The sequence below is a fragment of the Myotis nattereri genome (genome assembly GCF_964212035.1).
Source record: "Myotis nattereri genome assembly, chromosome: 18".
NCBI classification, from domain to species: Eukaryota; Metazoa; Chordata; class Mammalia; order Chiroptera; family Vespertilionidae; genus Myotis; species Myotis nattereri.
Window position 1 is genome coordinate 12,181,581 of NC_138093.1, and position 14,598 is coordinate 12,196,178.

The 14,598-nt window shown below is 43.3% G+C and overlaps 2 protein-coding genes across 2 annotated transcripts; one reads left to right on the forward strand and one right to left on the reverse strand.

Moving 5' to 3' along the window:
* LOC308533744 (uncharacterized protein) lies at window positions 1–372 on the reverse strand (the record flags this gene model as incomplete). Its single annotated transcript, XM_081111843.1, has 1 exon — window positions 1–372. The coding sequence occupies one exon, from the start codon at window positions 370–372 to the stop codon at window positions 1–3; it is 372 nt and encodes a 123-aa protein (XP_080967969.1).
* An 8,373-nt stretch (window positions 373–8,745) lies between these two features.
* Window positions 8,746–9,141, forward strand: LOC308533743 (uncharacterized protein; the record flags this gene model as incomplete). Its single annotated transcript, XM_081111842.1, has 1 exon — window positions 8,746–9,141. One exon carries the CDS (start codon window positions 8,746–8,748, stop codon window positions 9,139–9,141), a length of 396 nt encoding a protein of 131 aa, XP_080967968.1.
* Between the last annotated feature and the right edge of the window lie 5,457 nt (window positions 9,142–14,598).

Sequence of the window (14,598 nt, forward strand, 5' to 3'; positions counted from 1 at the left end):
TCAGCAGCAGCCTCCAGAGGACTGACTACTGCCCCCTCCGCAGCAGCTGGAGCCCCCTCCAGAGCCCCCTCCGCAGCAGCTGGAGCCCCCTCCAGAGCCCCCTCCGCAGCAGCTGGAGCCCCCTGAGCTGCAGCAGTCAGAGCTTCTGTGTCTGAAGTGGTGAGACCTGCGGTGCCTGTGGTGGCTCAGGCAGCAGCCCCCACCCCCAGAGCTACAGCAGCCCCCACCCCCAGAGCCACAGCAGCCCCCAGAGCTGACACTGCAGCAGGAAGACACTGGAGGGCACTTGGGGGGACACTTAGGAGGGCATTTTGGGGTGCAGCACTTGGGAGGGCACTTGGGGACGCACTGCTGGCTCTGCTGGCAGGACATCTCGGTGGGCAGGCAAGCGGGCGTTCAGGAGCTGAGGGAGAGTCAGACAGCAAGTCAGTCCCACACAGAGGCCACCCCTGCCCCTTTCTCTTCCTTCTTGTTCTCAAAGCATCATTTCTAGCCCCCTTATTTTGAAATGTTTAAGTGGAGTCTTTGCTACCTAAACCCTGAAAGGTTTGTTATTTCTAAGAGATAGGAAAACACTCTCAGACTTCCTCCTTTGAGCCTCCCAACTTCTACTTAAGATAGGCAGGGATTAATATATCTCTTACAAAGAAGGAAACTGAGACAAAAGTCAATACGAAAAAACTGCCATCATTAAATATCTAGTAAGTGAAGGTCATTCTTTTTCAATCATTTCAACCAGAAGCCTGAAACTCTGCAGTTAAGAAAATAGTTCAGAGTATAAATATTCTCTTTTAAAAAGGAAATTCATGGTTATACCTTCCTAAGTCCTTTTGTTCTGTAAAGACTTAGGCATGCAGGTTGGAAATGGACTGTGAGGCCAGCTGCTTATTACTGCAAAAGCTAAAAAGCAGTAATTTTTGCATGTTTAGGGGATTTGAGCTCAGACACCCTGGCTCTGGCCTGATGCTCTAAAGTTCTCAGCAGACCAAGGCCTGGCACAAACATCTCGGCCCAGTGATTCTCACCTTATTGTGCCCAAATTCTCAAACAGAATCCCAGTTCCATTTCAGATCCACCGATAGTGGGTTTTCTAAAGCCTCAAAGGATCTCTGGTCAGCTCTCTCTCTATTGGTGGAGAACTACAATCCCCGGCATTTTTGCATGGAGGGTTGTGATCTTACTCTCAAAGGTAAAGGCTCCTCATGAAAATTTCTCACCGAGAGCCTTAAATTAAAGGCTTCAGTTCCTCTGACCTGAGAGCATAGCCCACAGGACCTACATTTGGTCCAGCACAAACACACAGCCACCCACTTCTCCCTCATGGCCCCAGTAGGTCCACACCCACCATGCGCATCCTCCCTCCGTCTTCCTCAGGCCCCTCTCCCTCTATCTACAAGGCCTCCAACACCCCTAGCTTCTGCCCCACCTGCCCACCAGCGCTGATCTGAGCCTCCCTCTGTAGAAGGCCCTGCTCCGTGCTCAGTGAACACTTACCGGGCACACAAGCAGCACAGGATCTGTCACCACCTCAGGAGGGAGTGAATGCAGATGCTCTGGTCCAGAGGCCCTTTTATCCTGGCCTTGGGCTCTGCCCTAGCAAGTGAGACAGGGCCTGGGCATGAGAGGACTGCCCCCTGCCACCCACATGGGTCCAGTAACCTGTGACTGGATGATGACTTGCAGTTCCTCCCCTGCTTCCCTCGAGGGAGCCCAGCACAGCTGCTTCTGGACTACATATGACCCAGCAATTCCACTCCTGGGTATTTATCATAAGAAAATACCAAATTACCAATTCAAAAAGTTATGTGTACTCCATGTTCATTGCAGCAGTATTTACGATAGCCAAGATATGGAAGCACCCTAAGTGTGCATTATAGACCAAAGGATAAAGAAGATGTGGTACATATAGAAAATGGCATATTACTCAGCCCTAAAGAACAATGAAATCCTGCTCTTTTTTTGACAATATGGATGGACCTAGAACCTATTATGCTAAGTGGAATAAGTGAGACATAAAGAGACAAATACCATATGATTTCATTTATGTATGGGATCTAACAATCAAAACAAGTGAATAAACAAAACAGAAACAAACTCATAGATACAGAGAATATATTGATGGTTGCCAGATTGGAGGGGGGTTGGAGAAATAGGTGAAAAAGTGGAAAGGATTGAGAAGAACAAATTGGCAGTTATAAAAATAGTTCAGCATAGAGATATAAAATACAGCACAGGGAATATATTCAATAATATTGTAATAACTGTGCATCATGTCAGATGGGTACTAGACTAATTGGGTGATCATGTCATAAGTTATATGAATAATCACTATGTTGTACACCTGAAACTAATTTAATGTTATATATCAACTTAAAATTTTAAAAATAAATTTAGAAAAGAAAATCATAAGGAAGAGAAAATACAAAACCAAACAGACACACAGTAATGTGTGGGAGAAAAATCCTACCCTCATTCCCTACCTCACTCATCCTGGAGGTTATTGCCTTGCTTAGTTTTAGGGCTTGAGTTCCCAACCTCTCTTTTCTTGCCTCCCAAATTTTAATTCAATGGCTCTGGGCAATCTCGTTTAAACCAAGTTTCACAGAATCCTCCAAGCCTTTATCATCGTATATATAAATGTGTGTGCATGTGCATGTACATGTACATGTGTGTGCATATGTGCATGTATTATAGCCATGAGGACCCTGGTTAAAAATTCAGACCTAATAGAGAATCCCTGTTCTGCCACCTATTCACTGTATGATCTTGTGAAAACTTCCACATCCTTCTTATCCTGTTTTATTGATCTACAGTAGAGATAATAAAAAATAACTCTTCAGGGGGATGTGAGAGTCAGTGAGCTAATGCAAAGAAAATCTCTGGCAGAGAGTTATAACATGGTACATTTTCTAAAAAAATGCCAACACATTCATTTAAAAAGTTATAGCTGCTTTCCAAGAAGAGCAGAACTGGTTAGAAAATTTGGAAAGAATTGTTATATTTATAATATTCCATTCCATCCAGACTCAAATATGGTATATGTTTATTTTTATATTCTGTAAAGTTTTTTTTAAAGAAGTCTTCTCATTTTATAAAAAATACTTAATACTAAAATTATATTTTACACATCATATATGCTATTTTAAATAGCTATTTCTTTTTTTTTAATATATTTTATTGATTTTTTACAGAGAGGAAGGGAGAGAGATAGAGAGTTAGAAACATCGATGAGAGAGAAACATCGATCAGCTGCCTCCTGCACATCTCCTACTGGGGATGTGCCCGCAACCCAGGTACCTGCCCTTGACCGGAATCGAACCTGGGACCTTTCAGTCCACAGGCCGACGCTCTATCCACTGAGCCAAACCGGTTCCGGCAAAATAGCTATTTCTAAAATTATATTTTAATATATATTGGTAGTCAATATAAATCAAATTTATTATGTATTCTGATCTTGTATCCTGCAACTTTTCTAACTCTTACTATTATTTTAATTTTCTGTAATAATCATTCTTATAATATATTTTTCTTTATTAAATTGTTTCTTCTTAGGTGACATTCTTTGAAGTTCAATTACTGTATAAAAGAGTATGCTAAATTTAAATTTTAACTTGTATACATAACAATAATGTTGAATAATGAATCATCAAATTTCCATTCAAATGGTTATGCCAATTTATATTTCCAATAACACAAGACCCATTTTTTATCACCTTTAGCAAAACTGAGTTTTGTTATTCATTTTAAGTCCTTTTCAATTCAATATAAAGAAATAAATCTAATAGACCTCATCCCTGAAAAGTCATCCTTGTTTTATATGTAGTTCTTTGGTTATTTATATATACACAAACATGAAGCAATAAATTTCTAAATTTATTGGTCATTTGTATTGGTCTTTCTAAGCTACTTGTCCATGTGCTTTGCCCATTAGTTTGTAGATAGCTTTGCTTATTTTCTATAAAATTGCAAGAACTTACTGTTTATTATGAGTTTTAATTCTATTAGTGACTTGTGTGTTTTCTTTTTCCTCAGCTCATGATTTTATTAAATCTTTTTTTATGATGCTTTCTACCATAAAGATATTTTTTTCTATATGGTCAAATTGATCAGTATTTTTGCCATGCTTAAAATATTTTACCCAAGTAATTATAAAGAAATGACTAGGTACATATTCTAGTAATTTTGGAGTGTAAATTTATTGTTGCTACTGTAAATAGAGAATTGTAAATAGTGCTGGCTTTGGGGCACAGAGTAAAAGTCACTGAATTTGAGTTAATTTTCACCAGGTCTCAGCATTCTTCCCTCCCATGCTTTGAGATTATGAGATCCCACTGACACAAGAATTATACTCTTCAGAAAATCAATTCTTTTCTAGTGCACATTGTTTAAATGGTACCCAAGCCACTGAGCTCTAACACCAGTCCTGAGGCTGTTCCATCATGTTCTCCCCTAAACCCAAGTCAGATCAAGTGACCATAGGTGATGCCCTCTATGGTGACAGAGGCATAGACAGAATAGCTCCGAAGTCTCAACACCTTTGGAATGGATGAGCTGGGCTCCTGAATCAGAGCTACCTGTGTGAGCAAAATAATCAATATTTGACTACACTCTCGTGAAACAACATGAGCCATGACCAGGCAGTTCAGTGGCAGAATTTTGCAGGGTGATAAGGCTAGTGCATTGTAATGTGAATACTCCAGAGTGAGAATTCTGGTGATGATGGCTTAAGTCATAATAGAAGTAAAGCTAATGCTAATATTAATAAATAGATTTTTAAATGGATTATCCATTGAATGCATAGCCCTGGATTAGGAGCTGCTGATAGACACAGAGACATAAGATCCAAGCCAGGGATTCAAAAGAGTTTATTATAAGTGTGTTTGAGACAGAGACTCATAACAGATACACAGCAAGTTATATTTGAGTAGCACTGTTTTTGAAGTGTATATATTATGGAATAAAGCAGGGAAGTTTGGCGGGAAGGAGCAAATTCAAAGTAAAGCACATAGCCCATGTAAGCTAAGGAGGAATGTTTCTAAAGGGAGGTAGCAAGGCCTAAACTGGAGATATAGCAAAGAGTCATATTGCATAGGCCTACAACATCAGTCAGTAGAGATGGGAGCTCATCATGAACCCAGTGGTGACCCCAAGATGAAACTTCCTTAATGATCTGGGGCAATTATTCCTGAGGGTGAGGGATGGAATCCAATGAGAAATATAACTCAATGAAGAGATGAAACCCAATGTAAATAGAACAAAGGAAAAATAAGGCAAAAAAATTTTTTTTCTCTGGGCAGAAATTTAGGGAAAGCTGGATACTAGGTGATATTGGATGCTGAGAGAACCATGGTAATGTGTGTGTGTGTGTGTGTGTGTGTGTGTGTGTTTGTTTAGTGTCTCCTATACGCTCTGTAATTTCTAAGTAGAATTATACGCAAGTACACACGCACATATCGCCGCTGCATACTAGTAGGGTTCGTACTGCACAACATGACCTAGATATTATGAAATCAACATCCATTCAGGCTCTAGGGAATTCCAGAGTTCATTCCCAAGCCTGGAGGCAAGTAGACTCTCTATGATAATTCTCCTTCATCTGATTATGTAGTTTAGTTGTTTAATAACCTTGCAACACTATAAACTAGGCTGTTATTATCTGACTTAATATGAACCTGAATGCAAACTCTGGCCCTTTCCCTTAATCTAAAAATAGGAAGTCTCAACTTTTTTTTCAAGGAAAGCCTGTGTTCATGTAGATAACTGAGTTGAGAGACTCACAACACAGACAACAAATCACATGAAGTGTTAGATACTGCTGTTCTTAAACATCCTCTGTCCCCCCCACCCCCTCCACCAGGGCTGCCTGCTCCTCAGCTGCCTGCTCCTCAGCTGCCTTACCTCCAGCAGTGCCCCCGGGACAGTCTCACTATCTCGTCACCACCTTCCATCCTTCCCATCTGTGAACTTGATCCCAGCCCTCCAGTATGATCCTTGAAAAATCTGAAGTCTCACTCTAATTAGCAGATCAAGTCACCTCTCACTTCCTCCTCTATAAAACTTCATTCCTGGTTCACATTTTCTTATTAAAAACCTAGCAAGAAAACAGGAAGGTCTTGATTTTCTAATCAGATCCACTCTGCTTAGAAAGCAGCTATAATTTTTTTTAAAAAATGAATACATTGGCATTTTTTAGAGAATATAGCATGTTATAACTCTGCCAGAGATTTTCTTTGCATTAGCTCACTGACTCTCACATCCCCCTGAAGAGTTATTTTTTATTATCTCTACTATAGATCAACAAAAGAGAGACAAGAAGGATGTGGAATTTTTCACAAGATCATACAGTGAATAGGTGGCAGAACAGGGATTCTCTATTAGGTCTGAATCTTTAACCAGGGTCTTCATGTCTATAATACAATACATATGCACACACACATGTACATGCACATGCACACACACTTACATATAAGGTAATAAAGACTTGGAGGATTCTATGAAACTTGGTTTAAACGAGATTGCCCAGAGCCATTGAATCAAGATTTGAGAGGCAAGAAAGGTGAGATTGGGAACTCAAGCCCTAAAACTAAGCGAGGCAATAACCTCCAGGATGACTGAGGTAGGGAATGAGTGCAGGAATTTTTCACCCTGATTTTCATGTTTTTACTGTCTTTTTATTTTTTATTTTCTCTTATGATTTTTAAAATTTTTAAAATTTTAGTTGACATACAATATTATATTAGTTTCAGGTAATCAACATAGTGATTAGACATTTATAGAACTTATGGAATGATCACCCTGATTAGTCTAGTACTCATCTGACACCTTACATAGTTATTACAATATTTTTGACTATATTCCCTATGCTGTATTTTACATTCACCCTTCTATACTATTTTTATAACTGCCAATTTGTTTTTCTCAATCCTTTCCACTTTTTCACCTATTTCTCCAACCCCCCTCCAATCTGGCAACCATCAATATATTTTCTATATCTATGAGTTTGTTTCTGTTTTGTTTATTCACTTGTTTTGATTGTTAGATCCCATACATAAATGAAATCATATGGTATTTGTCTCTTTATGTCTCACTTATTCCACTTAGCATAATAGGTTCTAGGTCCATCCATATTGTCAAAAAAAGAGCAGGATTTCATTGTTCTTTAGGGCTGAGTAATATGCCATTTTCTATATGTACCACATCTTCTTTATCCTTTGGTCTATAATGCACACTTAGGGTGCTTCCATATCTTGGCTATCGTAAATACTGCTGCAATGAACATGGAGTACACATAACTTTTTGAATTGGTAATTTGGTATTTTCTTATGATAAATACCCAGGAGTGGAATTGCTGGGTCATATGTAGTCCAGAAGCAGCTGTGCTGGGCTCCCTCGAGGGAAGCAGGGGAGGAACTGCAAGTCATCATCCAGTCACAGGTTACTGGACCCATGTGGGTGGCAGGGGGCAGTCCTCTCATGCCCAGGCCCTGTCTCACTTGCTAGGGCAGAGCCCAAGGCCAGGATAAAAGGGCCTCTGGACCAGAGCATCTGCATTCACTCCCTCCTGAGGTGGTGACAGATCCTGTGCTGCTTGTGTGCCCGGTAAGTGTTCACTGGGCACGGAGCAGGGCCTTCTACAGAGGGAGGCTCAGATCAGCGCTGGTGGGCAGGTGGGGCAGAAGCTAGGGGTGTTGGAGGCCTTGTAGATAGAGGGAGAGGGGCCTGAGGAAGACGGAGGGAGGATGCGCATGGTGGGTGTGGACCTACTGGGGCCATGAGGGAGAAGTGGGTGGCTGTGTGTTTGTGCTGGACCAAATGTAGGTCCTGTGGGCTATGCTCTCAGGTCAGAGGAACTGAAGCCTTGACCATCAGGCTCTGGTAGACGCGCTCTCACAAAGAGCATTTACCTTTGAGAATAAGAACGCAACCCTCCATGCAAAAATGCTGGGGATAGTAGTTCTCAACCAATAGAGAGAGAGAGAGAGAGAGAGCTTACCACAGAGCTGACCAGAGATCCTTTGAGGCTTTAGAAAACCCACTATCGGTGGATCTGAAATGGAACTGGGATTCTGTTTGAGAATTTGGGCACAATAAGGTGAGAATCACTGGGCCGAGATGTTTGTGCCAGGCCTTGGTCTGCTGAGAACTTTAGAGCATCAGGCCAGAGCCAGGGTGTCTGAGCTCAAATCCCCTAAACATGCAAAAATTACTGCTCTTTAGCTTTTGCAGTAATAAGCAGCTGGCCTCACAGTCCATTTCCAACCTGCATGCCTAAGTCTTTACAGAACAAAAGGACTTAGGAAGGTATAACCATGAATTTCCTTTTTAAAAGAGAATATTTATACTCTGAACTATTTTCTTAACTGCAGAGTTTCAGGCTTCTGGTTGAAATGATTGAAAAAGAATGACCTTCACTTACTAGATATTTAATGATGGCAGTTTTTTCGTATTGACTTTTGTCTCAGTTTCCTTCTTTGTAAGAGATATATTAATCCCTGCCTATCTTAAGTAGAAGTTGGGAGGCTCAAAGGAGGAAGTCTGAGAGTGTTTTCCTATCTCTTAGAAATAACAAACCTTTCAGGGTTTAGGTAGCAAAGACTCCACTTAAACATTTCAAAATAAGGGGGCTAGAAATGATGCTTTGAGAACAAGAAGGAAGAGAAAGGGGCAGGGGTGGCCTCTGTGTGGGACTGACTTGCTGTCTGACTCTCCCTCAGCTCCTGAACGCCCGCTTGCCTGCCCACCGAGATGTCCTGCCAGCAGAGCCAGCAGTGTGTCCCCAAGTGCCCTCCCAAGTGCTGCACCCCAAAATGTCCTCCTAAGTGTCCCCCAAAGTGCCCTCCAGTGTCTTCCTGCTGCAGTGTCAGTTCTGGGGGCTGCTGTGGCTCTGGGGGTGGGGGCTGCTGTAGCTCTGGGGGTGGGGGCTGCTGCAGCTCTGGGGGTGGTGGCTGCTGCCTGAGCCACCACAGGCACCGCAGGTCTCACCACTTCAGACATAGAAGCTCTGACTGCTGCAGCTCAGGGGGCTCCAGCTGCTGCGGAGGGGGCTCTGGAGGGGGCTCCAGCTGCTGCGGAGGGGGCTCTGGAGGGGGCTCCAGCTGCTGCGGAGGGGGCAGTAGTCAGTCCTCTGGAGGCTGCTGCTGAAGTGGACTCTGAGCCAAGAAGAGCTGACTGGGGTGTAGCCAATGACCACTCACGTCTTCCTCCTCCTGCTCCTCCTTCTGGGCCTGCCCTGCTGCTGAGAGGTCTGGGTGAGGCCTATGAGTTCTGGTGCAGAGGATCCCTGTTCCCGGGTGTCCTGGAGCCCAAACCTCTCTCCCAAACCCACTTCCCGACTTCTTTCCCCATATGCCCATATGTGTGGTGCCCTGGGTACCCCACAGCACAGACCTGTGCCCCTGCACAGCTATGTGTGTGCACACACCAGCCTGATGTGAAACAATAAAAGGATGATTGCATTTGCTCTTGCCTTGCCTCATTTTTATTCCTACATTATCTTTCTCCCACTCTGTCCTCAACTCCTGGGTTCCTGAGGCCTCAGTATCTACAGACCTTGTTCAAATTTGCCACTTATGCCTCTAATGTCCTTTATAGAAAAACACATTTTCATTGCTATAGGATCCAATTCATTAGTCTCCAGGCTTTATTTGTCTTGCCTGAACTCGACATGTTTTAAGAGTGCTTTGTTTCTGTAGAATGTCTGATTTGTGCTTGTCTAATGTTTCTTCTTGCCTGGATTTGGTTATGCCTGTGTGCAGGGACCCTCGCTGATCCTTACTGCCTGGTGCTAATTGGGCTCCCCTTCCCTTCCATATTGCTCTGGATTGAGATCCCTGTGTGGGGCTGAGACCCCACAATCATAAAGAGAGGGGGCTCCACTGCCTTAATATGCCTCCAACTTCCCAGCCGAGTAACTGCATGAGGGTGCTCACCCTCTCTGCGTCTCCTCCCCCCTCACCTCCCAGTCCCCTGTCCTCAATATTTCATATCAGCTACACTTCCACTGGTCTTTCTAGCCAATTGCTCTGCAGTTTAGCTGCAAGTCTGGTCGAGAGTTAGGAGCAAGCAGACGCAGCTTCCGGCCACTCTGCAGGCCATCTGGGAATCCCCCCACTGTTTTTTTCTTTTAATTAATAACTTAAGGGAGAGACTTTTATAACTTTAATATTTATATAACTATTTAAACACTTATAGCTTATTGATTATTTATTCTCCTTCTGGCTAATCTCTTATATCTAAATTTCTGCAATGAACATTATTGTACACGTTTCTCTCCTGTACGTATTTTTACTTTCTTAAGCTAAACTCTTAGAAAAATTATTGTGTACAAGGATATATTCATTTTAAATTTAAATTGATTATACACCAGTAAGTACAAAATGCCACCCAGAATAATTTTTTCAATTTATATTGCCACCCCAAATAAAAATGTGTATTACCATACATTCTCACACATCTTGAGCTTTGCTAGTTATTATAAGTATTGTTATTTTGAAACAAACAAAAACATGTATCTGATAAACTACATATCAAAATACAAGCTATTTCTTCATTGATTTGTTTGGAGTTTTTTTTAATGTTGATAACATTGAACATATTACCAAATTTTGTGTGTGTGTGTGTGTGTGTGTGTGTGTGTGTGTAAGAGAGAGAGAGAGAGAGAGAGAGAGAGAGAGAGGAAGAGGATGGCTACCCTTGCCCTTGTTCATTAGATTTCTTTGGTATTCTTATTTACATTTTAATTTATAACATATATTTTTATATTAGGGACATTAGTTCCGTACCTGGCACATGTGTTGTATTTTTCTCCAGTTGATTATTTGTCTTGTGCCTTATATGGGGTATAGTTTGCCATATAAAATTAAAATTCTATATAATTTAACTAACTTTTCCTTTATATATTATAGGATTTGTGCCATTTTTATTATTACTGGTTTTTACTCAATAAGCAATTACCACTTCTATATTCTTATAGAAGTTTCTTATAGAGTAGTATTTTATCATTTATGATTTAAAAGAAAGATTTGCAGGGAGAAAAACACCCTAAAATTTGTTAATATTCTAGTTCATAGCTCAGAAGGAAGGAGAGAGGAAAGACACAGGAAAATGAATTCAGTCTGGATTATTTCCCATAATATTTCAGCAGTGCGCCCTTTGGTTCCTTGCAAAGATGTCAAACTGATGATGTAAGAGACCCTTTGAATGACTAGGTGACTTCAGAAAACCTTTGCTAGTAAAAAAAAAAAAATGTTTCTTGAATGGTCCCAAAGCCATTGATAACCAATAACTAAGGCCAAAGGGTCAGTCCAACATCCATTTTAAATAAAAATGTGTGAATGATCTCAGTCCAAATGCTACAGTTATAACCACACTGCTAATTCATCACTTAAATCCAAGCACATTGATAGTTTGGTGCTGCCCTGCCTGGAGGCAGAGGTGTGGACCAGATGACTTCTTCACCCCATCATTCTAGGAATCAGAAGCTGAGCTCCTGTGTGAACCTAAGCATGGATATCCTGGCCACAGTCTCTTCGGAACCCATAGCAACAACCTGAGCTAATGCCATGCCCTGCTGAGAGAGTGGCAGAGCTACCTCTGCAGGGCGATGTGGCCCTCACACCTCTCTCTGTGTCAGAGTGTGATCCCCTGATGAGGATGACATAGGTCATAGGAATAACTATTTGTAAACTGTAAAGTGGATGCTAATGTAGTGAAAGAATTTTTAAAAATCTATTAACCACCCATATGTGCAAAGCCTTTTACTAGTTGCTGATGGGGAATAAGAATAGGGCACAAGTTGTGCTGTGAAAGGGTTTATGAAAATCTCATTTGTAAGATATGTCACATAAAGGATAATGGAGCAAGTGGCACTTGAACTGCATCGTCTCAGAAAGGAAATATCATGGAATAAAGCATAGGAGTAGGGTAGGGAGAGACATGTTTACAGTGGAGACAGAATACCAGTTCTTCCTGGGAAGCAACATAGAAATTGGGTAAGTTTTACAAAGTCTCGTATTTGCACATTGGTAGTTGTATGAATATTTCCCAGAGCGTTGGAAGTCAGTCAAAAATGCTGGCCTTGATCCTGAACACACTGTGGAGCCCTGGGTGTGGCTTCCTAAATATCCAGAGAAATTTAAAGGCTTCTGTGAGTCTTAGTTCAAAGTAGATTATCATCACCTTAAAGGTCATGGGTAATTACTTCTGTAGTGAGATGGTGAAGAGAGAACATGTTTGGATCCCAGTGAAGATAAGACTCAAGGAGAAACCACGACAGATGGCAATGAATCAGTGGAGTTTCAGGGAAGGCCAGGAACCTTGAGCTATCAGATGCTGAAAATAATAGATAAGGTGGATTATATATCTACTAGGGGCCCAGTGCACGAAATTCGTGCACTGGGTGTGGGGGGGGGGGAGTGTCCCTTAGCCCAGCCTGCCCCCTCTCACATACTGGGAGCCCTCAGGCGTTGACCCCCATCACCCTCCAATCGCAGGATCGGCCCCTTGCCCAGGCCTGATGCCTCTAACAGAGGTGTCAGGCCTGGGCAGGGGATCCTCATTTCCCCCCATCACTGGCTCTGCCCCTTGCCCAGGCCTGATGCCCCAGCCAGAGGCGTAGATCCCCATCACCCTCCGATTGCCTGATCGGCCCCATGCCCAGGCCTGACGCCTCCGCCAGAGGTGTCAGGCTTGGACAGGGGACCCCCATCTCCCCCCGATCACTGGCTCTGGCCCCCACCCAGGCCTGAGGCCTCTGGCCCAGGAATCATGCCTGGGCAGGGGACCCCCATCTCCCTCTGATTGCTTGCTCAACCCCCCGCCCAAGCCTGGCGCCTCTGACCCAGGCTTCAGGCCTGGGCAAGGGGACTATCATATCCCCCCAATCCCCGGCTCCGCCCCCCACCCAGGCCTGATGCCCCTGGCCCAGGCATCAGGCCTGGGCAGGGGACCCCCAGCCCCCCGCCCAGGCCTGATGCCTCGGCCAGAGGAGTTGACCCTCATCACCCTCTGATCACCAATCACCGGATCGGCCCCTTGAGCAGGCCTGAGGCCTCCGGCAGAGGTGTCAGGCCTGGGCAAGGGACCCCCAGCTCCCCGCAGTTGCAGGCTCCACCCCTGCCCAGGCCTAACACCTCTGGCCGAGGCGTCCGGCCCGGGCAGCGGGGACCCGCAGCTGCAGCGGCCCTGCGATCGTGGGCTTCGCTTTAGGCCCAGGCAAGGGACCCCTAGCTCCCGGGACTGCCAGCTTCGACCGTGCCCAGCTCCCATCGCTGGCTCCACCCCTACTTCCTGCTATCACTGGCCAGGGCGGAAAAGGCACCTGATTCTCCAATCATGGTTGGGGGGCAGGGCAAAGGCGGCCCCAGGGCCGCCTTTGCCCTGCCCCCCAGCTCTTAGCTCCCGCCTGGGTTTCCGATCACTGTCAGTGGCAGGGGGCTTCTTCCTGCTTTCCCTTTCGCCTCCCTGCATTGTGCCTGCATATGCAAATTAGCCGCCATCTTGTTGGCAGTTAACTGCCAATCTTAGTTGGCAGTTAATTTGCATATAGCCCTGATTAGCCAATGAAAAGGGTAGCGTCGTACGCCAATTACCATTTTTCTCTTTTATTAGTGTAGATATCTATCTATACACACACACATATATATATATATCTGTGTCTATATAATAATTATATACAACTATACAAATATATATATATATTTGGCTAAATAGTCAAAAATACCAGTAGTCATGTGTACACATATATTTCATGGGATATTGGTTATCCTTGCCCATTATGACCCACATGACACATTATTATTGTGTCATGTGTACCTCATCTCAGGCTCTGGAGAATTATTTTGTACACTTCTGAAGGGAAGACTTTCTTCTCATAAATCCCCCTAGGTCAAATTTGCTTTCATTTAATTATTTCCTCATTTAAAAATAATGTTGCCCTCTAGACATGGAAGGAGCATCTATCTACTACATACCAAATTAACACTAGTCTTAATATCTGAAAATGCTCAAATACAAAAATCCTTCAGGATCCCTGTGCCCAAGGAGGAACACAGCAGTGACGCTAGAGATTCCTACGGAATCCCAAATGCCACTGTTCTGTAAGGTCATCCAACCTGCTTGACCCAGAGGCTCATTTCCACAGAGTCCTCCCCACCACGTGCCCAGGCTTGACCCTCTAACAGTCTCTTCTCCTTTCTGCTTCTCATCCACAGGCTCACCCTCTCCCCCTCTTCCTCTTTCCCAAGAGCCTTGGGAAATAAATTCTTCTACTGTGCAAGGCAATGCCAAATTTCTCTCTAGTTCCTCTATAGCAGGGGTCCTCAAACTATGGCCCACGGGCCACAGGCAAATACAAATATTGTATGTGTTCCCATTTTGTTTTTTTACTTCAAAATAAGATATATGCAGTATGCATAGGAATTTGTTTATAGATTTTTTTTTAAAACTATAATCCGGCCCTCCAATGGTCTGAGGGACAGTGAACTGGCCCCCTGTTTAAAAAGTTTGAGGACCCCTGCTCTATAGAGATATTGCTATATGAAAATGTACAAAAGACGCAATGCCAGTGAGTTTTTGTTGATTCTTCCAGATTTTCTACAC